At 42.0% G+C, this 27,116-nt stretch overlaps 1 protein-coding gene across 1 annotated transcript in view; it reads left to right on the top strand.

Moving 5' to 3' along the window:
* The window catches only part of TRPM1 (transient receptor potential cation channel subfamily M member 1), an 84,439-nt gene that overhangs the window by 23,814 nt on the left and 33,509 nt on the right, over positions 1–27,116 (top strand). Inside the window, exons 11-19 of the mRNA XM_019804740.1 lie at positions 7,159–7,332; positions 8,485–8,619; positions 9,630–9,680; positions 11,942–12,082; positions 12,955–12,984; positions 15,425–15,717; positions 17,828–18,056; positions 25,963–26,085; positions 26,284–26,415. Of these exons, the coding sequence (XP_019660299.1) occupies positions 7,159–7,332; positions 8,485–8,619; positions 9,630–9,680; positions 11,942–12,082; positions 12,955–12,984; positions 15,425–15,717; positions 17,828–18,056; positions 25,963–26,085; positions 26,284–26,415 (1,308 nt within the window). The remainder of the gene's footprint in view (positions 1–7,158; positions 7,333–8,484; positions 8,620–9,629; positions 9,681–11,941; positions 12,083–12,954; positions 12,985–15,424; positions 15,718–17,827; positions 18,057–25,962; positions 26,086–26,283; positions 26,416–27,116) is intronic.

Below are 27,116 nucleotides of genomic sequence, written 5' to 3'. Positions count from 1 at the left end.
TCTCTGCTGGTGAAAAGTGGGACTTACACTTTTCAAGAAAAAGAAGAAAGAAAATAGCCCATTAAAATTAAATACAATGATTGCATTGACAGCATTGTTTTTTTTTTTTAAATTCTGTTCCATGGTACCCTGGAAACCTAGAGAATTGTGTGTGTGTGTGGTATCTCTCTGTGTGTGTGTGTGTGGTATCTCTGTGTGTGTGTAGTACATGTCATGTGTGAGAGGATGTTCGTGTGTGAGATATGGTTGTGCGTGGGGGTGAGGGTGTGTGCAGAATGAGCATGTGTGGTGAATAGCTCTAGGCTTTCTTCCTTCCTGATGGTTCCATTTTCATGCCAGCCTGTTTTCATCTCATGGATGCAATACCTGAGGATGGAAATCGGATTTTTGTTAAGTCCTCTTCTGTTCCCTAAATTATCTCTGTTTTTCTCCCTGGTCAGCTGTTCCCATTAAGTTCATTTTGTCTTTTTCTGTTGCAGATCCTGGTTTGTCTATCCCCATCTCAGAGTGAGGGATGTGACTAATTAGTACAGGAAGCCTACTTGGCCACTGAACGGCTTTGTTTTGCCACGTGCAGATTGGGACAGACTAGTGAGGCTCCGGGCCTCTCCAAGCAGGTCCTTCCAATTCCTTAGCAGCTGTTCTTCAGTTTCTGCCTGGGGATGAAACCCAGGAATGCAATTGCTCTACACCTGCCCACTGGGGTGGTGGCGTGGCACACGAGAGGGGATGAGTGGTCTCCTGCTCTGTAGACAGTCCTTCCGCGAATCACCATGCTTTCCACCCACCACTAACTCTCATCCTTTAAAAATCTGGTCCCACCTTTACTGCTACCTCCCTGTTACTCCTTCTGGGCTTCAGCTTCCTCTCCATGGTTTTAACTGCCCATCAGTGTTTCCAGAAATTTGTTCATAGCTCTTGTCTGCCTCTTCTTGAAATAGATTTTCCTTTATCATAGTCTTCTGCAGTCATTTCCATGGGGAGAGAGGACAAGCAGGAGACGTGATCAAGACTGCACCCTGGAACCCAAATCCTTCTGTCTCCCCACAATGCAGTATACGGTTTCCAAAATCTTCCTGTAATGGTTGAAGCACTCGATTAACTATGTGTCTATGAAACTATAGTGTTTCTAGAATTCTTGACATAATTGAGAACTCATGGTAGGGAGGACTTGATAATTACCGCACAACAAAGCAGTCTTAGGTCCGATTTGTTTATATTTTACTAGTCAATATTCGTCTATCTATATTTTTGTCCCAACAAAACTCTTTGTTAAAGGGATTTGTTAAAAAACATAACAACAGCAGAGAGAGAGGGAGTAGTGTTTGACATGTACATATAACAAGGTAATGTATTTATATTGAGTCACAAAACTTGGACTAGCAATTTTTTTAAGGGAATAGGCCAAATCAGTCTGAGCATCCAAGAGCAAGGTTTGGGGACCTCTAGACCATTGCCCATTTTAAAGACAAAAATCTACAAACCTTGGCCAGCCTCCCTGAGATTTTTGAAACAGAAAGAAATGTCTGCTTATTTTTCAGGATGAGAACTATTTATTTGGCTTCCATCTGTAGGCAAGGGCTTGCCCTTGGTAAAACGCATGAACTAGAATCTTAAATTCAAAGTAGAAATTGGTAATAATGCCCGATGTTTAGATCATACACTGTGCTCTACCCCACGTGTCCACATCCATGAGCATTACTGGATCAGCCTTCACAACTCTGAAATAGATCTGATTGTCCTCATTTTATAGCATGGAAAAAAATTGATGCTCCCAAGAAGTTAAACATATTTTCCCGTTGACTCATCATACTTCTCAATAGCATATAGATCAGAGAAGAAGTCTCAAGAGAAATTTTAAAATATTTTCAACTAAATGAAAACGAAAATACAGCTTAACAAAATTTGTGGGATGCAGCAAAAGCACTGCCTAGAGAGAATTTTCTAGCATTGAGTGCATATATTAGAACAAAAATTAAAGCACAAATCAATAACATTGAAAAAAGGAAATCAATAGAGAAAATCAACAAATCAAAATCTAGTTATTTGAAAAGATCAATAAAATTAATAAGCCTCTAACCAGGCAAGCTGAGAATACTAATGTCAGAAATGAAAGAGGGAATATCAATACAGACCCCATGGACATTAAAAGGATAATAAAGGAATATTATGAACAACATCCTCAACAAGTGATTGTTTCACCTGTATTTGAGGTTGCAAAGAGGAATTTCCTCTCTCCAGACATGGTCCATGCCATCCCTTATCTGCAGCCCAGAGTAGGATGCCACCTGCCTCGTGCTGGAGCTACACTTGTAGTAATACAGCAATATATAGTCACTCACTTGTACTAAGTTTCCACCTGCAGAAATTCCCAAGAGTTTTACCATGCTCACAGCTAATAAACCATATCTTGCAGTTCTGATGTTAGCTGTTCTTGGGCCCAGGTGGACCTGGGTGGAAGACATCATTCCTTGTTACATCTCAACTTGCTAGATTCAGTCCAACATGTCAATCTATCAACATATTTAAAATTGAAATTATGTCACTCGATATACTTACCATCTCACTTTCCTCTCAGCCTACTCAAATGCTACGAGTACCCTACCTACCCTCTCTCCAGCCTGTCACACCTCTCTTATTATTTGTGATTCCTCCAGAAGCAAAAAGTAATGTTGCTACCTTACTTACAAGAAGTAACTATGGTACTTTAGTTAGAAGAGCCCTTTCTACAAGTGGCCTCTTGAGTAGAGCAGCAACATATATAGCAGATAAGAGCCAATCCCACCCCATTGGTTACCTCCCCCCAGGCAGCCCCTGAAGCCCCTCCTCAAGATAAAGAATTCTACTGGCCCAGGCCAAAAGCTATCTCTCTAAGATTACCAACCATGCTCTTAGAATCCTAGGGTGTGACCCTTGAAGGAAGAATGGGTGAGCTTGTTTGAGCATCTAGGAATTCTCCTACAATGCCTGACCACATCTACTCCATCTTTAATTCTCTCCAGTGGCAAAGACAGAAGCTAGAAGAGGAGGGATTCTGTTCCTCTCATTCACCCAGCGACAGCAAATGGTAGAACTAATCTCTTCTTTGGCTTTCTTGAACTAAACCAAACTTTTTTTAAAAATCCATGTTTTTACTCATTCATTCACTTAACAAATGTTGGTCAACCACTTCCTGTGTGCTGGGCCACTGTGCTAGGTTCTGGGGACACAGGGGTGAATAAAACACACCTGCCACAGCACTTGCAGAGCTCTCTGTATGGTGTTGGTATAGACATGGTGTGGAAGGGTGGGCTAGAAAAGGGAAGCAGGCAAGAAACAGATGACCAAATGAATAAATATAGGATTATAAAATATAGTAATTGCTAAGAAGGAAAAATTCACATTTCCAAGAGACAGCATGTGGGGGATGGGAGGGCTACTTTTTTATTGAGACACCAGGGAAGACCATGCTGGAAAAGTAGAACTAACACTGAGAATAGATGCTGGCTGGTGAAGACTGAGGGGCAAGCACCCTCCACACAGAGAGAAGAGCATGTAAAGGGCCTTGAGGCAAGAAAGAACTGGACATTTTCAAATAATTTATTGAAGAGGTAAAAAAGGCCAGTGTGGCTGAAATGCAGAGTGAGCAGGGGGTGACTCAGCAGGAGGCTGCAAGTCAACCAGGAGCCATGCATTACACAGCACTGCAGACCTGGTACAGGACAGAAGGCTGGGGCTGAGAGTTTGGGGAACAACTTAAGCACTTTTCTTTTTCTGAGCAACAATAAATATTATCTCACACAGGGTCTGTGGGTCAGGAATTTGGGAGTGGCTCGGGTGGATAGTTCAGGCTCAGGGACTCTCATGAGATTGTAATTAAGCTATAGGCTTGGGCTGCACTCATTTGAAGGCTTGACTGGGGCTGGAGGATCCACTTCAGGATGGCTCACTAAATAGTTGGCAAGCTGATGCTGGTTGTTGACCTCAGTTTCTCCCCACGTGAACTCTCCGTAGGGATGCTTGAAACTCGTCAGAATAAGATGCCTGGAAATGTTTAGGTTCCTTCTGGTCTTTTGCCCTTTGTTACCTCAACTGCTGTGTCATCCTGTTTTTGCTTTTTTTCACCCAATCTGTCTATTGCAGTAAAAGACATTTAAATAAAATTTAGCATCTTAAACACTTCGAAGAGTACAGTTCAGTGGCATTAAACATTCACATTGTAGTGCAACCATCGCCATCCATCCACAGATTCTTCATCTTGTCAAACTAAAATTCTATACCTGTGAAACAATAACTCCCCCTTTCCTACTTCCCCCAGCTCCTGGCACCGCATTCTACTTTCTGTCACTATGAATTTGACCACTCTAAATACCTCATACAAGTGTAATCACACAGTATTTATCCTTTTGTGGCTGACTTATTTCACTTGGCTTAATATACTCGAGGTTCATTTCTGTTCTGGTATGTATTAGGATTTCCTTCCTTTTTAAGGCTTAATTTATTCTGTTGTATGTATAGGCCACATTTTCTTATCCATTCATCCATCAGTGGACACTTGGGTTGCTTCCACATTTTGGCTATTTTTAATAACACTGCTATGAACATGGATGAACAAATACTTCTTTGAGACCCTGTTTTCAATTATTTTGGATATATACTCAGAAATGGAATTGTTGGATCATATGGTTATTCTATTTTTAATTTTTTTGAGGAGATGCCAAACTTTTCGATGGGAGCTGTACCATTTTACATTTCCTCCAACAGTGCACAGGATTCCAATTTTGCCACATTCTTGCCAACACTCGTTTCTGATAGGGGTCCTCTCGTTGTGGTTTTGATTTGCATTTCTTTAATAATTAGTGATGTTGAGCATCTTTTCATGTGCTTGGGCATTTGCAGATCTTCTTTTAAGAAATGTCTATTCAAGTTCTTTTCTTGATTTTTGAGTCAGTCTGGGTTTTGCTGTTGTTGAATTTTAAGAGTTCTCTATAAATTCTAGATATTAATCTCTTATCAGATATGTGATTTGCAAGTATTTTCTTCATTAGGTGTGTTGGCTTTACTCTGTTGATACTGCCTTTTGATGCACAAGTTGTTAATTTTGATGCAGTCCCATTTGCCTATTTTTTCTTTCGCTGCCTTTGGCACCATATCCAAGAAGTCATTGGCAAATCCAATGTCATGAAGCTTTGCCTTAGTTTTTCTTCCAAGAGTTTTGTAGTTTTAGCTTTTACATTTAGATTTTTTATTCATTTTGGGTTAATTTTTATATACTATGTTAGATAAGGGTCCAGCTTCATTCTTTTGCATGTGAATGTCCAGTTTTTCCAACACCATTTGTTGAATGCTGTGTCAGTTTTTCTCTGAGGATTATAATAGTCTTGTCTGCATGAGGAGTCAGCCAGGACATTCACCCACATCTCTGTGTTGATCAGGAACCACACAAATATGCATGATGTCCTCAATACAATCTCCGCCCTGCCCTACTTAAGGATTTGAAGCAGGAGAGTTGCATGGACTCATTTACATCATTAGGATCGTTCTGTATTTAATGTGGAAAATGCATTGAGTGGGTACAATGGCAGATGGAAGGAGCCCTGTTTAAGCTATCGAAGTAATTCAGGAGAGAGACATCACCTTGGGCTAGACCAGAGACAGAGAAGTCAAAAATAGGACAGAATAAAGCAATGTTTAGGATTAAACACAATTGCACTTTGAGACAGATTAATCATGGAGGAGGGCAGTGAGGGGAGTGAGATGTCAGCAATCATCCTCAATTCTCTGGCTTGCCACTTCACTGAGTTTAAGGACACTGGAAGATGAATAGGTTGGAGGGAGTGTTTTTGAGTGTGGTTTTGGACATTATGAGCTGAAAGAGCCTTTGAACATCCAAGTAGAGGTGCTAAGTTGGCAGCAGGAACTCTAGGGAGAGACATGGACTGAGACTAGAAAGGACAGGTCATGTGCAAATACATGGGGACTGGCAGTATGGACCTTGATAAGGTTGTCAAGGGAGAATACAGAAGAAAGGAAGGGGGCTGAGGACAGAGCCCTAAAGAGCCTCAGCATTTACAGCCTATGCTGAGAAGCGGTGGCCTGATAGGAAACCAGGGTGTGCACTGCCTGAGAATCAGGGAGAAGAGGCTTGAGGAGGAAGCAGGCAGCAGAGTCCCAGATGCACTAAGAGCCCAGCATGAGAAGGACAGGGAAACACCTGTCGGGTGACACCAGAACAGCCACCCGTGGCCACAGCCAGAGCCATGGACAGATGGGAAGAAGCAGCATGGGGTACATGGAGCAGAGTGTGGGAAGGGAGGGGATGGAGACTTTGCATGCAGTTCACCAGAAGAGTTTGGCCAGAGGACAGGGCAAGTCTGGCAATATAAGACAGCAGCTGGAAGAGTCAACTTTGTTTCAATGTTGATGTCACTGTGTCTGTACCAGGGCTATATTCCTGTCCTCCCCTCCCCCATCATGTTCTCCATGTGGCCAGAAGATAGGCCGAAGGGGCCAAGTCCCACTTCTGCACTCCCTTCTCTTCTCTGAGTGGAACAAATTCTTCCTTTGGTGCAGTCAGTCTGTCACCACATTGCATTCACCTCAGTAACACCCAGGAGGCCTTCTTTAACCACCAATAAACTCAGTCATGGTTGTATCCAAACAGGCATCCTCGGGTATACCAGATAGACCCGTTGTCTCTGATCCCTTCACAATCATTTTCTTCCTTCTACATTAGCAACTTGCCTTTGGTGCCTTTGAACCTACCTCTCAGCATCTTTCCTTTGGGCAAAACACGCATGAATCAAAATGTCATCCACTTTAAGTACATAAATGTGCTTCATCAAACACATGAGTAACAGTGGTTCATGGTATCAGGGCCTCCTCCTGCAGGTGGCAGGCCTGCAATGACCGAACGTGTGCGTGCACTTGTGTGTGTGCTCTCATGTGCATGTGTGTGCATGTTTGTGCATGGATGCCTGTGTGCTTATACGTGCATGCATGTGTATGTGCACATGTGTGCACCCAGAGGTGAGGGGGGCCCATGTGCCTGTCTAGGGACAAATGGCAGCTTTTTTTAAAAAATTTTTTATGATGTTATGTTAGTCACCATACAGTACATCATTAGGTTTTGATGCAGCTTTAACATCTTTTCCCAACTCTGTTTGCTGTGGACTGCAGCCCCTGGGAAGCCTGGCGCCCCCAACGGATAACAAGGTCACAGAGAAAGAAAAGAAGCCACCAACAGCAACCACCAAGGGGGGAAGAGGGAAAGGAAAAGGCAAGAAGAAAGGGAAAGTGAAAGAGGAGGCAGAGGAAGAAACCGACCCCCGGAAGATTGAGCTGCTGAACTGGGTACGTGCAGTCTTCGCTCCCCTTTCCTGAGATCAAGGCTATCACGAGTCGGTTACACTTTCTCCAGGGAAAGGGGTCAGTTGCTGTTGTCCTTACTTCAGCCCCATAGAGGCCCTGAGTGCCGGGAGGCATTGGCAGAGCACTGATGGGATAGTGTCAGTATTTCAAAAGGCTATGGCAGGTTTCACAAATGCCAAACATTCCTGCTTTGTGGAAGAATGAAGCGCCTCAGGGAGGTTCCCAACATTGGCTCTCTCTGCCTGGCAGACACGTAGATGCTTGATGCCTGAAACATGGGAAACAAACCAATTATTACAAAACAAACACAGTTCTGGGAACAGAAGAAGGAGCCCACGACTGGGATGTGCAGGTAACAGCACTCGACTGGGCCAGGAGGCTGAGCCGCACGCTGCATGGTGTTCCTGGCTTGCTGCTCTGAGGACACGGGCAAGGAAGGCGCTGGGCCTCTGCAGTGACATGTGACCGGCATTGGCATGGCCACTAACCCTCGTGACACGCTGTGTGCCCGCGAGTCCCACCCGGCTAGCATGCAGCCATCCTCAGTCAAGAAGACAAACTCTCCCCAGCTGCTCTCTCCAGAAGGCTTCACATTACACTGTATGCTGCAGGTTCCATCATTTTTGAAGGACAGAAGCACACACAATAGATAATAGCATATAAAATATTACAATCCACCACCTCAAAACACATTGTTTATGGAGTCTGGAGCTTGGTTGTAGTTGCATTTTGCAAAAAATATGACAGCTTATACGGTTTTTCTTTCCCATCTTTATTTCAAACGGAAAGCAAATAAACTCCGTTTTAATTCAAACAAATTTGAAACTGGAGACAGCAACAGCAGTTTGGCTGTAATTTTGAATCCTCTTCAGTTTGTTTTGAAGAGGAGAGAAGCATTTACTTTTCTCCTTTTATCAAGCTTTGATACTTTGATAGGAAAGGTGGGGGCTAAACTGAGAAAAAAGAGGGAAATGGGGTATGTTTACTGCAAAGAGAACCAGGTTCAGCATGCTCTAGGGTCCAGCGGGGGCAGGGGGGTGGTCAGACTGCGATTTGCCAGATGCTTCCAGTCTGTGTCTTGCTGGAGTCCCTCTGAGAGGCCACTCAGCAGCTCCCTCCTGTTGTTTCGTTCAGGTAAACGCTCTGGAACAAGCCATGCTGGATGCTTTAGTCCTAGATCGAGTGGACTTCGTGAAGCTCCTGATTGAAAATGGAGTGAACATGCAACACTTTCTCACCATCCCAAGGCTGGAGGAGCTTTACAACACAGTGAATGTTCTGGAAGGAGGGAGGGCAGAGGGGAGCTGGCCGATTACATTTATCACCAGTGCATGTTTTGCATAAATGCCCTTAGATGAGCACAGAATCAACAGGGCACTGGTTTCCACTGGGAGGCCCATCATTTAATGACAGATGGCTGTTCTCACCCACGCTGGCCAGTGCTTAGGTTCATGACCTTACCAACTACTGCCATGCATGGCCAGACAGCTGCAATAAGAACCCAGGCGTGGTATATGAAGACTAGTTTATATAAAGAGGGAATCTCACTTCCTAAATCATTAGCAGAGTGAAAAGTTACCAGGATGAGCAGTGCCTTGGGACCCCTACCTTTTTAAGCAGCTTCAGTGAAAAATGTACAACTAAGCTTTCACTAAGCTTTCACAGCAAAGAGCTCCACTATCTGAGAATGCAAGTATACGCGCGAAATCCTCTTGGCGTATATTATTATTACAATGTGGATTTTGAGAATTTACATTCTCTGTCCCCATTCTAGAATTTCACAGAATGAAAATGGTCCTCAGCAGTTGTTTGGTTCTTGCTGAATTTTTCACACAATATTGCACACCATAAGATGCTCTTCAAAATAATTCAATAGAAAGTAGTTAACATATTTTTGGACACGTTGGATACTTCTTTTATTTTTTTAAAGATTTTATTTATTTATTTGACAGAGAGAGACAGCCAGCGAGAGAGGGAACACAAGCAGGGGGAGTGGGAGAGGAAGAAGCAGGCTCCCAACTGAGGAGCCTGATGGGCTCGATCCCATAACACTGGGATCACGCCCTGAGCTGAAGGCAGTTGCTTAACAACTGAGCCACCCAGGTGCCCCATGTTGGATACTTCTTAACCACAACCAGTCCTATCTTGTAAAAGAAACATACTGATAGTGCGTTACATTCCAGCTCTCACAAGTCATTAATTCTATAGAGCAGGGTAGGATTTAGCTCCAAGAGTTCAAGAGAAAAAATATTTAATATGGCTGAATGCTTCTCTTTCAGAGGCTGGGTCCACCAAACACACTTCATTTGCTGGTGAGGGATGTAAAAAAGGTCAGTCTGTCATTTTGTAATTCTTACCCAACGGCATCTTTCAATAAGACATTTTATAAAGCAATTTTTAAATTTCTAAAATGTGTTGTCATATTATTGGCGGCATCAGAAATAATGAACTCCTCTCTCCATAGAAGAGTTTACTTAAAACTAACACACACACACACACACGTTCATCCCCACACATGCTAGGCTCGTGTTGAATGACTGTGTGGTTATGGCACTTTGGCACCATTACCAACGCCTGGGGGCACAGCCAGGGAGGTGTCATCTTCCCGCTGACCTGAGCCTCCATCTGTCAGTGGAGCCTCATGTTCTGTATCTACTTTAAGATCCTCTGCTCACTCCTTCACTGAGCCAGTTTCCAGAAGGAACGTGCCTCATGTCACTGTGTGTGTTCTGTGCTGAAGCAGTTCTTCTTCTTGTTCTCTCATTAGTGAGTGATAGATGTTTTCCCCCCTTTCCCCTGCTACTAACTACTTACAGTCTGTGTTCTTGTAGGATCTCATTCGCTCTGTTCTGTCACGTCGCCACAGGCTAGAGGATTAGATTGAGTCAACGTGTGAGTGATTCATTTCTCTAGGATGCAGTCCCTGGCTTGCAAAGTGTGGAACGTGTATTTGTATTCTGAGCAAGAAAAAATAATTCGAATGAGAGAATAGAGTTTTTGGAGTCCTAGGTAGTCTGGCCATCCTTTATACAAATGTGTACTTCTAAGAATATAAGAATTCAGCTTCTACAGATACTCATTGGATCAGTGCATTATCAGTGGATCCGGGAACCAAGAGGGACCAGTGCCCTTGCTTCCTCTATTAGGAATCTGATTTCCCAGGTTTCTTAGGTTAGGAAGAGCAAACGTTCAAAAGCCACAGTTATTCAAGTTCAGACCCAACCATTTCTCACCTAAATGGCTTCAAGTATCCTCTTTCCGCCTCCAGCCCCACGTCCTATGACCACCCCAGTCACAGGACTCCCTGACTAAAAATCCTCCAGAATCTCATGAAGTTCAAAGTCTTCTAAGAAAATTGTACCCCACTGGGCCTAGTTCGTTAAGATCCCTTACTCTTTCTGGTCACATCCCCACCACGGGGTACACATGCCTTGCTCATGTCTGCAGAGCCCTTCATCTTTGTCCCCTGCAGTTTCTGCTCCACCTGCTTCTGGTTACCTCAGGTGTGCCTCTTACCCTCCCACCTGCCCAGAGTTGAGGAGTTCAGGGCCACACTCGCTGTTTATGGCTTTGCCCCCTTCTCTAGAGCAGTGAGCTCACTGAGGACAGGGCTGCACCTCCTTATCGCTACAAATGGAATCCCTGATGTTGGGGAGGAGTACAATAGGAGCTGGACAAGCTCCTTAATGCCTGAGAGAAGTATTTGGTAAATGTGGCCAGTTCTAATGTAAAGGGAGGACATTTGGAATGTGTAATCTCCATGCAATGGACCCCGGGTTCCCACCATCATTTCAGCCATTTGAAATTAAACAAGCAATAATAAATGGCATATAGCAGAAAAAAAAATCCTTACAGTTGACTGGTCATCTCTGCCTCCATAAGTCAGCTGCCCAGCGACATGAATGATTGGCCAACCTCATCTCAACATACCCTGTTGTATTTTGTTGCAACACTCTGCCCCTTCACTGACTCCCAGTCACACCAGACACTTTGTGGGGCATGTGTTCTTACTGAAATCTGACGGGGTCCCGCAAAAAGTCACAGGGCACTGTGTGGAGCTTTCTCTAAGAAATTCCCAGTCCGAAGGATACTCTGTCTTCCCACTGCCTCCTGTGGAGTCCTCCTTCCCGTCATGCAGGTCACTTCCTTCTTTAACACAAAATCTGGACTTCAGCCTCCTGAAGCCAGCTTTTCCCCTGCAAGCAGCTATCAAAGCCACCTTCTCAACACAACTCATCAGCTCTCACAAAGGAGGTCCCACGACAGGTGCACCATATCTCCTTTACATCTGCAGGTGCACACTGCAGACCATCTTGAACCAGCCCATGGACAAGCCCAGGGCTCTACCCTCCAGTCTAATGGGATTCTAACTCTTCTCACTGGGAAAGTTTAAGCCATTTTATGAAGTATGGCTTATCCCTTCATCTCCCTCAGCCATATGGCAATGGACAAAATATTGCTTAATGCTCCATTCTATACTTCAACACCCAAGTGGTGGCCAGGAATGTCCACTTACATCCAAGGTGTGTAATGAAGACCACACTTGGAATGCATTCTTGCAGGGCGTAAGACACACCTTCTTTTCTTCCAGGGCAACCTGCCGCCTGATTACCACATCAGCCTCATCGACATAGGGCTTGTGCTGGAGTACCTCATGGGTGGAGCATACCGCTGCAATTATACTCGGAAGAGCTTTCGGACCCTTTACAACAACTTGTTTGGACCTAAGAGGGTAGAACAAAATGAACTTGTGATGTTTTATGGTCCCTTGCTGTCCTTTCCAGTATAACTCAGCCTGTTCAAAGCCAAGTTCATCATCCCATCCCCAAGTGCACCTTTCCTTCCTGCTGTAGCAATCCAGGTGTGAGGCTGCATGGTCCCTAGAGATGCCCCTGTTTCACACAGAGCCTGTATCCCCTGAATAAGGCAGGCCCTTGGCCCATCAATTACATCTGCCCCTGTCTTTTGTCTGCAACAGACTTCCTCACGGGCTGCCCTGTCTGCCTTCTCCAGTCCATCCTACTCCTATAGCCACTTCATCTTCCAAAGCAAGGGACCGTGCACTCCCTGCTCAAATACTTACAGTGCTCCCCACCACCTGAGGAATCACTGCCAAGCTCTTTATCACTATCAGGCTCTGACAGTCTGAGAGCTGTTCCACGCTGTCATGGGAGACGACAAACCTCTGCCAAAATCAAATTGTACTATTGTACCAGCCATGTCTTTCCCCTGATCAAAATTCCGTGCATATTGCAAGCCCAACTCAAATGTCAGACCTTCCATGAAGCCCTCTCTTGCCCCCCACAGATAGCCCCGTAAACTCCGTGTCTGCGTTTCTGTTAGTGAACTCTCTAGTTCTACCTGGAATAAGGGCCGTGTGTTTGCACAACTTTCTTCTTATCTGACTTTGGCTGTCCAGAAGCAGTTTCCATATTAGAGCATTTCCTTTCCTTGGGTATTGCCCTTAATTGTTAATGATACAAAGTACTTGTTAACCTAGGATTCTGTCCCCTACTAACAGCACTGCTAAGGCACTACTAACGTTACTGCTACTACCACTAGTTATCTGATTAACTGGATGTTTTTTCCTCTTTTATTATGCAGCCTAAAGCTCTTAAACTTCTAGGAATGGAAGTAAGTAAGATATGTTTTCATTGGTTTTATATCGTCATCAAATATATGTAACCCTCTTTGTGTTGTATTTGTTTGATGTAAAATTGAGGTTGCTTTCAATGGATCAAGGAAATGTTTTATAACATTTTATAGCCATTTGTGGAATTTTTTTTAATTTGGTATATTCTTTAAATGTGCGTGTGTATGTGTGTGTGTGTGTGTGTGTGTGTGTGTATTTAGAGGTAGGGAAGGGCAGAGGGAGAGAGAGAGTCTTAAGCAGGCTCCACCCTCAACATGGAGCCTGATGCAGGGCTAATTTGGTATATTATGTGTTTATTTTTAAATTTCTATATGGCAATTTTTTTAAAGATTTTATTTATTTATTCGACAGAGATAGAGACAGCCAGCGAGAGAGGGAACACAAGCAGGGGGAGTGGGAGAGGAAGAAGCAGGCTCATAGTGGAGGAGCCTGATGTGGGGCTCGATCCCATAATGTCGGGATTACGCCCTGAGCCGAAGGCAGACGCCTAACCGCTGTGCCACCCAGGCGCCCCTCTATATGGCAATTTTTAACCTCTATAGAACAACCTTCCCTAAATTACTGTAATTGCAGTTTTACTGTGACAAATTAGAAAATTATAACAAAAACATTTAAATCCAGGTCAAGGTATGGCAGTTTCAGTAGAAATGTTACAACTAACTCATTAAAAGACTATAACAATTAGGTTAGCCATGAATAATGCATGTATGGAATTGGAGAGCCAGGGCCCCAGCCCAGCCACTCCAGTTGTGTGAATGTGGGCAAGTTATTCAGACTTTGGGGCACAACTTCCTCATCTGAGGGAATGGAAGAAACTCACAACCTCTGAGTCATTGAAGAGTAAGTGTAGGTAATTGATGGGAAAGCTGTTTGCAAAAGAATAAATATCCATGTCTATTATTCCACTGAGTACTGAAGTTTTAGCCTGCAATAATCTGAGCCCCACATATTTTCATTTTGCTTCCATGTTTCACCCCCAATTCTCTCTGTCGTTACACACCTTTCTTTCGAATCCTGTTCTATTTTCAGAACCATCCTCGATCATCCCTTTAGGAAATGGAAATTTTGGCCTTCCCTTTGCACCATACACATGAAAGGACAAAGCTCATTTAAAAGGGAATGTTTGCTACCCTTAAACATTGATAGGGAAACCTACGACATTTTTCTCTATCCCTTTCTACATTTTCCTATTAATCTCTGGTTCACCTATGTCTGGCAAATGAGCGTTGATATGGGGAGACTTCCCCGAGGAAATAAACTTAACGTCTCCCGGGGTGTGTTTGTATATTAGTGTATTCTTTGTTTCAGTTTTGCAGCATGTCCTCAGGCTTTTTAAAATATTTATTATTGAAGTGTAGGTGACACACAATGTGATATTAGTTTCAGGTGTACAACTGATTCAACAATTCTATGCATTACTCAGTGCTCACCCCGATAAGTGTTGTCATCATCTGTCACCATACAGTGTTATTACAATATTATTGACTATATTCTCTATGCTGTACTTTTTTTCTCTATGACTTATTTTATAACTGGAAGTATGTACCCCTGAGTCCCCTTAACTTATTTCACCCATCCCTCCACACCTTCCCCTCTGACAACCACCAGTTTTTTCTTTGTATATAAGTCTGGGTTTTTTTGTGTGTTTGTTTATTTGTCTGCTTATTTATTTGTTTTTTTTTCTAGGTTCCACATGTAGGTGAAATCATGTAGTATTAGTCTTTGTCTGACTTATTTCATGTAGCGTAGTATCTTCTATGTCCACCCATGTTGTTGCAAATGGCAAGATTTCATTCTTTTTGATGGCTGAGTAATATTGCATTGTGCATAAATACCACATCTTTATTCATTCATCTATTGATGGACACGTGTTGCTTTCACATCTTAGCTATTGTAAATAATACTGCAATAAATGTAGGGGCTCGTGTATCTTTTCAAATTAGCGTTTTTGTTTTCTTTGAGTAAGTGCCCAGCAGTGGAATTACTGTATCATAGGGTAGCTCTATTTTTAATTTTTTGAGGAACCTGCATGCTGTTTTCCACAGCAGCTGCACCAGCTTGCATTCCCACCAAGAGTGCAGGAGGGTTCTCCACATCCCCACCTACACTTGTTATTTGTATCCCCTCAGTTTTTAAAGGCTTGTGGGAAAAAAAAAAAAACCCCTGACAACCCAGGAGTATAAATCCATCAAACTGTAGCATGCCTTTTCAGTCCATTTGGGTTTAGATGGTTTATTTGTTATAAAAAAAACTTGTGCTTCTTTTCACAAGAATTAATATACTAAGTGGGAACAGCAGATGTATTTATAAAATCTCTTTATTAATGCTGACAAAGGGGTCTTCCTTTTTTTTGGTCGTCATGAAACCCTTTGCTGTGCACTTACGGCAGAACCATGAAAAAATGTGCTTGTCTCCTCTCAGGATGATGAACTTCCAGCCAAAGGGAAGAAGAAGAAAAAGAAGAAGAAGGAGGAAGAGATTGACATTGATGTGGATGACCCCGCTGTGAGTCGGTTCCAGTACCCTTTCCATGAGCTGATGGTATGGGCCGTGCTGATGAAGCGCCAGAAAATGGCGGTCTTCCTCTGGCAGCGAGGCGAGGAGAGCATGGCCAAGGCCCTGGTGGCCTGTAAGCTCTACAAGTCCATGGCCCACGAGTCCTCCGAGAGCGAGCTGGTGGACGATATCTCCCAGGATTTGGACAACAACTCGAAGTTAGTGTCTTGAGGGAATTTAAGAACCAGGAGAGACTATTGTCCTGAGGATCTGTCCCTTTGGGGGAGGGCGGCAATATTTTTCTCATTTAAGTCCGATTATGTTTGAAGCTTGGTCATAAATCTCTTTGTCCATCATGTCAATATTTTTTTCTTCTGTCTCTCTGAGGTATTTCTAGACTGTCATTGTTTTGTTTTTTTACTGCCCTCTCATGGGAACTATTGAAACAGAGTTTTAATGTGAAGACAGTGAAACAGATTTCCATACAGAAACACACAAAAGAGTACAACTCCAGTGAACATGTGCCTCTGAACTTGACTTCCCCAAGTGCTCCTCCATTTCTCTCCCATTTAGGTGGGACAGGACAGCTAGAGGGTCCTGCAGCTGAGTATTTCCCTTCTCCCAGGCCAGTTAGGCTCTGAGAATATCCCAGTAAGATAGGCTATGGCTAACTCGTTTCTCCTTTGGGCAGGCCTTGTTAAGAAGAACAGAGTACACTGACATATTTCTCTGTCTCTATGGTTTTGGAAGCAGCAGTTTGCCCTGTGACCTCAATTCTCTGATGAATTTAGAAGAGCTGTCAATTTTCACCTTGTCCAGTTTTTCACTTATCGTTAAGACTGACTGGTCACTTCTAAGCCTGTTAGGTGCGGAACCAAAAACAGAAGTCCCAATCCAACTTTATAGACCCATGAACTTGAGGCCTACACAAGCAACTCTGGCAACATCTAACATGTCTGACATCTTTGTTTCCCGAGGCACACTGCTTTTATTTTCTAAATAAAATTAGATCACTAGCTGATTTCTAAACATTGAGAATTCAAGGTTATCTAAAATATGAGGAGGTATTCCCCTGTCTCAGTAAGTTGGTAAATGCCTTCCCTCTGCTTCCTGGAGGATTCTCATGGTAATATGTCACCCCACAGCCTGTAGGACTTGTGGCCAGAGAGCATTCCTTTTCAGGGAACAGAGAAGGCCATTCTTCCACACATAATTCCTCCCTCCTACCTCCTTCAGCTCATCATTGGAATGAAATCTTACCAAAAATGGAGAAACAAAAACTTCATGAAGGGTGATCACTATGGAACTTTATCTTAACCACATTTCATGAAAAATGTTGAAGGAATAGGGAATGTTTATGACTGCCGTCGAATTTTTGAATGAGGGTCATGCAGAAAATGGAATAAATTTTATGTTTATAGGGGCGCCTGTGTGGCTCAGTGAGTTAAGCATCTGCCTTCAGCTCAGGTCATGATCTCAGTGCCCTGGGATTGAACCCCACATTGGGCTCTCAACTCAGTGGGGAGTCTGCTTCTTCCTCTCCCTCTGTGCTCTCTCTTTCTTTCTCTCCCTCTCAAGTAAAAATTTAAAAAAAAAATTTAAAAACATTTTATGTTTATAATTAAACTTATGTCATCCTCTTTCCCCTTCCCCCAACTTGGCTCCCATTACTTCCCCACCCTCCACCTCCAGCAACTAGGCCCTCGCTGCTCTAGGCCCCCATGACAACTAGAACCTCTCTCTTTCAAAGCACTGTGAGTGTTGAATTCTCTTGTGTCCAGTGTGTTATTGAAGTATTGCTCACATGCAGCGAAAGGCATCCATACAAATGTATGTGTTCACAAACAGAACACACTGGTATGACCAGAACCTAGATCAAGAAACAGGACCTTGCCCAGACCAGCCAGGCCTCTTGGTGTCCCCTTTCAATGTCCACCTGTACCCTCCACAAAGGATAGTCATATTCTGACTTCCATCACCACAGGGGCTTTGCTGTCCTTTCTGTCTGCATCCCTGTTGTATGAACACTCAAGGGAAGGAACTTTGTCTTCTCATCTCTGTGCCCCCAGGGCCTGGGGGGCAGATGTGGGGTCAGTCTAAACTCCCTTTGCAGCAAGAGCAGTCAGTCCCCCAACATGACTGAGCACAGAGCCCTGGTCCCAGCCATTCCCATCTGGGGACATACCCCATGACCTTTCGGACTGCAGAGGATTGGAAATCCAGGATTCTGTGTCCTGTGGCTCCATGACGTCCCTGTGGACACGTCTCTCTGACAAAGAGCATATGGCCACTGCAGCTTCAGCCCTGATTGCATTTCCTTCCCTCCAGAGACTTTGGCCAGCTTGCCGTGGAGTTGTTAGACCAGTCCTATAAGCACGATGAGCAGATCGCCATGAAACTGCTGACCTATGAGCTCAAGAACTGGAGCAACTCCACCTGCCTCAAGCTGGCGGTGGCAGCCAAACACCGGGACTTCATCGCTCACACCTGCAGCCAGATGCTGCTGACTGACATGTGGATGGGAAGGCTGCGAATGAGGAAAAACCCCGGACTAAAAGTACGTAGGACTTGTTGTGAGCTCTTACTCTGCACTTTGCTGACTGGGCACTTCCTGTGGATTGTTTCATTTATGCCTCTGAGCAACCCCGTCAGGGAGATGCTTGCCTTACAGATGAAAACCTAATACTTCAATGTTAAGTCACTTACCTAGGGTCTGAGCTGGTAAGATGTGGGTCCAGGACCTGCACCCAGGTGGTCAGATGCCTGACCAAACCAGCATGCCTGGCTTACAGAGCTTGGAGTCCACCCTAACTAACCACATGCCTCTGACAGGCCATCTACCTGCCATTAAAGCAGGCACCTGAGCTCTTTCTTTTTTTCTTTTTTTAATATTTTTATATTTATTATATTTTATTTTATTTTTTGTTATTATTATGTTCAATTAGCCAACATATAGTACATCATTAGTTTTTGATGTATTGTTCAATGATTCTTTAGTTGTGTATAACACCCAGTGCCCATTGCATTTGCATGCAAATGGTGGGTATTCCTTGTTTCTGTTGGCTGAGTAATATTCCATAGAACTCCTTCTGTAGATCCCTTTACAAATCTGAAATTTTGTGATATTATTTTAATTGGTGATGTTTTCATTACATGGGGTTTATAAGAGAATATGATGTTATGAATGGGTTTGAAAAGGATGTAGTGGGTAGAAAAGTGTATTGTGATCAAATCCTAGTTCTGCTGCTTACTACTGTTAATGACCAGGTTACCTTTTTTTTTTTTAAGTAGGCTCCACACCCAGCATGGAGCCCAATGCAGGGTTTGAACTCATGACCTTGAGATCAAGACCTGAGCTGAGATCAAGAGGTGGATACTTAACCAACTCAGCCACCCAGGCACACTAACTATTAGGTTATCTTGAGAAGAGATCCTAATCTTCAGATAACCCAGTCCCTAATGGCAATATTATACCAATCTCATGGGATTGCCATGAGAGTAAAGACACTCTATGCTGTGCTGTGTGGTTCTGGCAAATAGAAGCCACTCCATGTCTTAAGAATATGAAGGTGATGCTTTATCCCTGTATGAAAACTGAGCAGCAGAATTAAAAGTCAATCAGATTAAATGCATATAAGGAGTCAGTGAGATCCAGAAGAAAGTGCTCAAGAAGAACAGAAATGAGTCCAATAAACAGGTGGAGTTACTGAGAAGCTACAAGTATCAGAGATACAGGTTAAGGAAACAAGAACAGTTTCTTAACAAGAAAATCCTTCATGAGAACATAGAAGGGGAATCAAATTTCAGGAAGAAAACAAAAATGCACACAGAAATTAAGGTTCAATTATGATTCAAATTAAAATTCAGAATGATTCTGAGCAGCTGGTAGAAAAAAGACCATTTGACCTCTGATGCCAAGAACATGATCCTTTTGTGGCGCCAGAATTCTGCATGAAAATTGCCATATGGCCATGCAAGAAACAATATTTATGTAGTAATAAAAACGGAAATGCTTTTTCTTGGTTTTCAGCTTTTAGAACAGTCCCATAGACAAAGCATTGAAGACTCAAATATTATTCCTAAACAGGGTACAAATGCCACCAAGTATGAAAATACAAAAGCAAGTTCACAGCTGGGAAAAACTGGGTGGTAGAAGGCAGAAGGGAGGGTAGTAAGAAGGATAATGTCCCATATTATAAAGTGGGCAATTGAGGCTATGAAAAGTTGTTGAGACAGGTGATAAAGATTTCAGTTTATGACATCAAGTTACAAAGACAACTTTGTAGGAATTGAAAATATTCCTGTGGCTATTAAAAATGTAGCAGAGGAATAGGATGTCAATAGGTAATACTTACATTATCAAAGAAATAGCAACATAAAATATCACTCAAGTTGTTCAGAATGTGAAATTATCAATAAGGACTAAAACCAGAAATAGTCAAAGTGATTATCTCAAAATATAATTCAAAGATTTCCCTTGAAGACAAATGATTTGAAATTATATATTGAAAAAACACATTCCAAACCTGAGTTTATCAATCCAGAACAACCACGACCAAAGCACATTTTTATTTATTTTTTTATTTTTTTATAATAATTTTTTATTATGTTATGTTAGTCACCATACAGTATATCCTTAGTTTTTGATGTAATGTTCCATGATTCATTATTTAACGCACATTTTTAAATTACTGGATTTTAGTTAAAAAAAAGAAAAAACTCTCTGGGCATCCAGGCAAAACACAACAAAAGTGACTTACAAGGGAAGGAAAATTAGATTATTGTTAGACTTTCAACAGCAACCACTGTGTCAGGGAGAAAAAAATGGAATGTATCATATAGATACTCCCAGAAGAAAAATGATAGGCCAGGATTTTATACCCAAAAAAGTGACTGTTTAATATAAAGGGTACACACAAACTTTTACCAACAGGCAAGAATCCCAGGAAGTATTGTTCCTAGGAACTGTTTCTGAAGACTCTATTAGAGAATGAGCTTCCAAGAACCAAAAAAACCAGAGAGGAACAGTACAAGGACCAATGATGAGCCTCAGATAGATATTTATTTACAGTGCTGAGACTAAGGGAGGGCTAAGAGGAAGAGAGGTAGGATGTAATGGCTATGTGTTCCGATAATGTAGATATAATATAACCATTCTCAAAGGGAGAGAGAATCAGAGCACTTATGCAAAAAAAAGAAAAAAAAAGAAAAAGAAAGAAAAGTAACTGTTTTCAGTAATCATGATTGATTGTAGTAGTATTAACATTGTTATTCTGAAACTATAAAGTTAAAGCAACTGAGTACTGAGGGATATTTTAATTCTAGCATCATGTCAGTCCTTGAGAACTAGGACTCAGTGTGAAACAAAAGGAAACACAGCTAGTCTAGAAAGGGGTAAGCACAAAGCCTATAGCACTTAACTGGAAACATCAATATAAACTCATTCTACCTCTGACCAATGAAAAGCCTAGAAACGATGACCTACCCAAAAGCCACGAACATCTCCAATGCCCAGACTGTGGTCTTGAAATACCATTTCCCACTAACTGGAGTCAGAATTTCTTAGAGAAATTGTTCATTCCAGATCTAGAGCAAAAAATGTATAACATCAGCCTGGAACATCTGGACACATCAGATGACAAAGAAGCTATCAAAGACCAGTAGAGTAAGAATAGGGAGAACAGGAGCTCTCGAAGAGGCTTCCACAGGCCAAAGATGGGACACTTTGACTTTCAATAATATTACTAATAGCAATAGAGGGAAACATATTATGCATGTTTAAATCTATGAGCTTATAATGACATTTTAATACCTTCAGTGGATGATAAAAAACCAATTCATTATCTTGAAGATAGTTAAATTAAGAATTAAGAATTTAGCCTACATTTCCTAAATGAACTCAACCATGGATAACCAGTGAGTAGATGAAGAGAAATGTGAAAGTCTTCATATAAATTTATTCCAACTAAGAAATGAAAAATAAGGGGTGCCTGGGTGGCTCAGTTGGTTAAGCATCTGCCTTCGGCTCAGGTCATGATCTCAGGATCCTGGGATGGAACCCCATATCGGGCTCCCTGCTCGGCAGGGGAGTCTGCTTCTCCCTTTCTCTCTGCCCCTCCCCATGCTTGTGCTCACACTCTCTCTTTCAAATAAATAAATAAAGTCTTTTTAAAAAATAAATGATAGGGGCGCCTGGGTAGCGCAGTCGTTAAGCTCCTGCCTTCGGCTCAGGGCATGATCCTGGCGTTCCAGGATCGAGTCCCACATCAGGCTCCTCAGCTGGGAGCCTGCTTCTTCCTCTCCCTCTCCCCTGCTGTGTTCCCTCTCTCACTGGCTGTCTCTCTGTCACATAAATAAATAAAATCTTTAAAAAAAATTTTTTTAAATAAAAAATAAAAAAATAAATGATAGAGTTAGAACATCACCAATTCTCAACACCCAGTGAGTTAACAAATCTAACAAGCATCAATGGCTGCGAACATCACCAAGAGCTTTCTGATGAAAAAACACACGACCTACCATCTCAGCAAAGGGCTTGAACCTGGGTCTGGTCAGGCCCTGCATCCAGCTGCCAAGTGGACAGAGGAACACCTCGAATAGCACAGGAGTCATGTAATCCCCCAAATCCACTCTGTGATCAACTCTACAGGTCCAAATCCTCTAGCTCTTCAACAGATAAACAGCCAGAAAACATGCATATTAAAAAACAATTTAAAAAACATGCCAGAACTTTGAAGGGCAAAATTAAACTGTAGTGTCTACCACAGCACTGTCCAATAGAAATAATATGCAAGCCACATATGTCATTAAAAATTTTCTAGTTACAAAAAGTAAAACTTTTAATCATTATTAAAAAAGCTTTTTAAAAGTGCATTGTACTACTGGGTATTTACCCCAAAGATACAGACTTAGTGAAGAGAAGGGCCATATGCACCCCAATGTTCATAGCAGCTCTGTCCACAATAGCTAAATCGTGGAAGGAGCCGAGATGCCCTTCAACAGATGAGTGGATTAAGAAGATGTGGTCCATATATACAATGGAATATTACTCAGCTATCAGAAAGAACGAGTTCTCAACATTTGCTGCAACGTGGACAGGACTGGAGGAGATAATGCTAAGCGAAATAAGTCAAGCAGAGAAAGGCAATTATCATATGGTTTCACTCATTTATGGAACATAAGAAGTAGGAAGATCGATAGGAGAAGAAAGGGAAGAAGAAAGGGGGGGTAAACAGAAGGGGGAATGAACCATGAGAGACTATGGACTCTGGGAAACAAACTGAGGGCTTCAGGGGAGGGGGTGGGGGAATGGGATAGGTTGGTGATGGGTAGTAAGGAGGGCACGTATTGCATGGTGCACTGGGTGTTGTACGCATGTAATGAATTTAGACCAGCCACATTTCAAGTCCTCTATAGCAACATGTGGCTCGTAGACCCCAAACAGGACAACCCAGGTCTAGGGATGAATGCTCAGGAGATAAAGCTATAAAAGAATGGAAGGAAATTGTTCCTTTAAAATCAGGATAGATGTCCCTTTTGGAGATGGGCTTGTGATGGAGATGGGGTACATGAAGGGGCTTCTGACACCAGCCAACTGTATAACTTACAAGGATTGCAAGGATGTTCACCTTATGATGATTCGTTAATCTCTGCCTTTGTTTGTGTGTGTGTTTTTGTATCTGTTTTATTTCATGATAAAAAAATTTACAAGAGTTTCCCTCTGGGGAACAGGATTTGAGAAGCAGAAAGATGTGGCAGGGGACCTTCTCTTTTCACTCTGAGTCCATCCAGGTCATTCAGATGTTCAACCATGGGCCCATGTCACTCTGATTTTTAAAATATGAATAAATAAAATTCAGAAGAGAGACCCAAGAAAGTTGACAAAGTTGCAATCACTTCCTTTTTTTCACCTAATACTTTTCTTAAATATTTTGTATGCCAAGAGGTATACGTATTTTTAAGCATCAGATTTACTTCAAAGCATTTCTATATTTGCAGCATGAAAATATACTTATTTTAAAGCAATAATTGTCTGGATTGTTCTTTTTTGTTGTTTTTTTTTTAAAGATTTTATTTATTTGGGAGAGGGAGAGAGATTGAGAGAACGAGTGGGGGGAGGGGCAGAGGGAGAAGCAGACTCCCCGCTGATCAGGAAGCCTGACACATGACTCGGTCCCCCAGGACCCTGGGCTAATGACCTGAGCTGAAGGCAGGAGCTTAACTGAGCGACCCAGGCGTCCCATATTTTTGTTCTTTTTGACCTAACTTTTTAAAGTAGGTAATATGATATGCACAACAATTAAAAGAATTTAAAAGTGTAAATGACAAGTCTTCCTCCCACGCTTGTCCCCCATCCACCCTGTTCCCAGCCAGCAGCAATCACTGATGCTCATTCCTTGTGTGTCCTTCCATATATAAAGCTACTAGCAGTGACCATTCTCTTTGTATCCTCTTTTTCACAAGAGCTGGCATACTCACTATTTAGTACCTTGCTTTTTCACCTAATCTGGGAGCTCTTTCCATATTACTATATAGGAAGTTCTCATTCTTTCCCAGCTGGGTCGTATCCCGTTATTTCAGATTCATATTTAGCCAGTCTGCTCTGAAGCCATGGAGGTCACTCCTGTCTTGCAGGGTTACACCCACTGCCACAGTGAATGCTCTTGGACACGAATATAGATAAACGTCCAGAAGTGGAATTGGTGGCCCCATGGGGATATGTGCTTGCAATTTTGACAGGTGCAACCAGCCTCCCTCTGTGAGGATTTTTCCAATTTACACTTCCACCAACAATGTAGGAGAATGTCTGTTTTCCCACAGTCTCCCCAACACAGAGAAGGAGTAAACTTTTGAATTTTTCCAATGTGATGGTAAACAATGACATCCTTGTGTAGTTACGGTTCATTTATCTCATTTTGAGTGAGGTTGAGAATATTTTCCTCTCAGTACCAACGTTTCAGCTCACAGCCTTTGTCTGTTTTTCTGCTGGATTGTTGGAATTTTTTTCTCAATTTCTAGGAACTCCTTTCTAATTAGAAAGATTAGCCCTTTGCCTGTCACATGAGCTGCAAATATGTTTTCCCATGAGTTGTTTTTTACTTTGGTTAAGACTTTTTTTTTTTTTTTTTTTGCTGTACAGATCTTTATGCTTTTTTTTAAAACTGATCTTTTCTTTGATTGCTTCTTTTATTTTACTAATTATTTTTTTAATTAAGGTGTAACTGCTTCTTGATTTGGGGGCATAATTAGAAAGGCCTTCCCCCAACCACCCTCTTCTGAAAAATTCTCACGTGATTCTTTTTAGTTGTTTTACATTCTTCCTATACCACTACCCTTTTTTTCTTCCATGAAATCTTTAATCTTTAATTTATGCTGGTGAGTGGTAGAATTCAACTTAATCATATTCTGGATGATCACCTGGTTTCTCAATAGTCCATCTTTATTCTTCCAATTTGAGGTGGTACTTTAACCTTATGCTCATTTTTGATGTGTATTTGAATCTATTTCTGGACTTTCTATTCTATTCCTTTGTTTGGTCTATTCATGCACCTATACTGTGCTGTCTTAATTATGGATTTTTTATTGTATAATATAATATAAATTTTAACGTACGGTAGAAATAACCCCTCTGTGATGTTCTTAATAATGGATCACTGAGGGGCGCCTGGGTGGCTCAGTCGTTAAGCGTCTGCTTTCGGCTCAGGGCGTGGTCCCGGCGTTCTGGGATGAGCCCCACGGTCAGGCTTCTCTGCTATGAGCCTGCTTCTTCCTCTCCCACTCCCCCTGCTTGTGTTCCCTCTCTTGCTGGCTCTCTCTTTCTGTCAAATAAATAAAATCTTTAAAAAAAATAATGGATCACTAAGGGAAATTTTTCAAACTCAGCACTAAACACTAGGGACAGATTTCCGTATTGGAAACATACATCACAGCACTGATAAAAATGACAACAAAATTTTCCTTCCATGGGCCAGGCCATCCTTTTGTCTAGATCAAGCCCAAATTACATTTGTCTTTTAATTCTTCATCCATACATCCATATTTACATCTAAGTTATTCTATATAAAATGCTTTCTATCTACTTCACTAAAAGTATTATTATATTTTATGTATTTATTCTCATTCATATTATTATATTTTAATCTAAAGATTTACCTGCTTTGAAACTTAGTGTAAGTTCTCTGCTTTTTAAGACAGGATTCCACACAATACTGCTTGCTGTTTATCTGAAATAATTTAGTGCAAGTTCTTAAATTTTTCACAATCTGTGACCCTATACCAATGTATCAAACCGAATAAACCACAGAACCTCAGAGCAGTGATAAACCTGTTCTAGGACTGCTCAATTTATTGAGTAACAGCGAAGGTCATCATTTTAAAATTTTACGTATACTAGGAAAATTTTCTAGAATTGCCATAGCCTAAAAATCTAAAAATCTTAAAAACTTTTTTCTCATTCTACATAGGTTATAATGGGGATACTTCTTCCCCCTACCATCTTGTTTTTGGAATTTCGCACATATGATGACTTCTCATATCAGACATCCAAGGAGAATGAAGATGGCAAAGAGAAAGAAGAGGAGAATATGGTCAGTGCTACCCTTGATCATAACAGTATCAATTCACTCTCATTCTCAAAATTGTTGAGATTTCTCTTACCATGAGTTTAGAAACCACAATAATGGGGGAACTCCATATAAATCTTTATTTTCGAAGACACCTATCTGTTAAATGCTGTGCATTTCCCATTTGGCAACCTGCTTGCCGTGTGCCATTCTGTTTTCCAGGACACAAATGCAGACGCTGGTTCAAGAAAGGGTGATGAGGAGAATGAGCACAAAAAGCAAAGAAGCATTCCCATTGGAACGAAGATCTGTGAATTCTATAACGCTCCCATTGTCAAGTTCTGGTTTTACACAGTGAGGCTTCCTCCTTAGCATTTGCCATGTAACATGTTTTGAACACAGAATTGTGACACTCGAGAAATATGTCAAAAGCTTTTAAAAATGTTTTAAAATTCACAGAATTAAAATGAAGTATGAAAACAAAATCAGGACTAATTCAGATCTTCAGCTAAGACTGTATCTGGATATCTTGTCCTATATTTACACGCATGTAGGAATATGGCCATCCTAGCCCCAAATACACCACTTCGTAAAGCAAAACAGTCCTGTTTGCTTAAGATGAAGGATTTTTTTTAATGCCTTCGGTAATACAAACTTAGGGAAATACAGTTTTATTTTTAAATGAACAAAGATGGCTCGTGATTTAAAGAGAAAACTCACAGATGCCATTTTTTTTTTTCATAAAACCAGTGGGCTTAACAAAGCAGTGTGGTCGAACCCAGATCATAAACTCCTAGAACAGGGGAGGAAATCAAGGCCTCTCCATTCTGAAATGCACACCAAATGACCACTGCTTGGCTGCACACTCTCTTCCAGATGCCTTTGGTGGCCACTGTCTCCACATCCCCAAGAGTGAGGCACCATCTGTAACAAGAGTGACCCCGGCTTTACACATGCCTACTATGACTTCTGCAGATAGGCTCTGGCTGCAGGAGGTCCCAGAAGGCACACAGAGTCTCCCACAACCATTGCAGTCTGGGGAGGGTGGGACAAGA

This window comes from Ailuropoda melanoleuca, chromosome 9 (assembly GCF_002007445.2).
Source record: "Ailuropoda melanoleuca isolate Jingjing chromosome 9, ASM200744v2, whole genome shotgun sequence".
Classification (NCBI taxonomy): Eukaryota; Metazoa; Chordata; class Mammalia; order Carnivora; family Ursidae; genus Ailuropoda; species Ailuropoda melanoleuca.
This window is presented reverse-complemented; position numbering and strand designations above follow the sequence as displayed.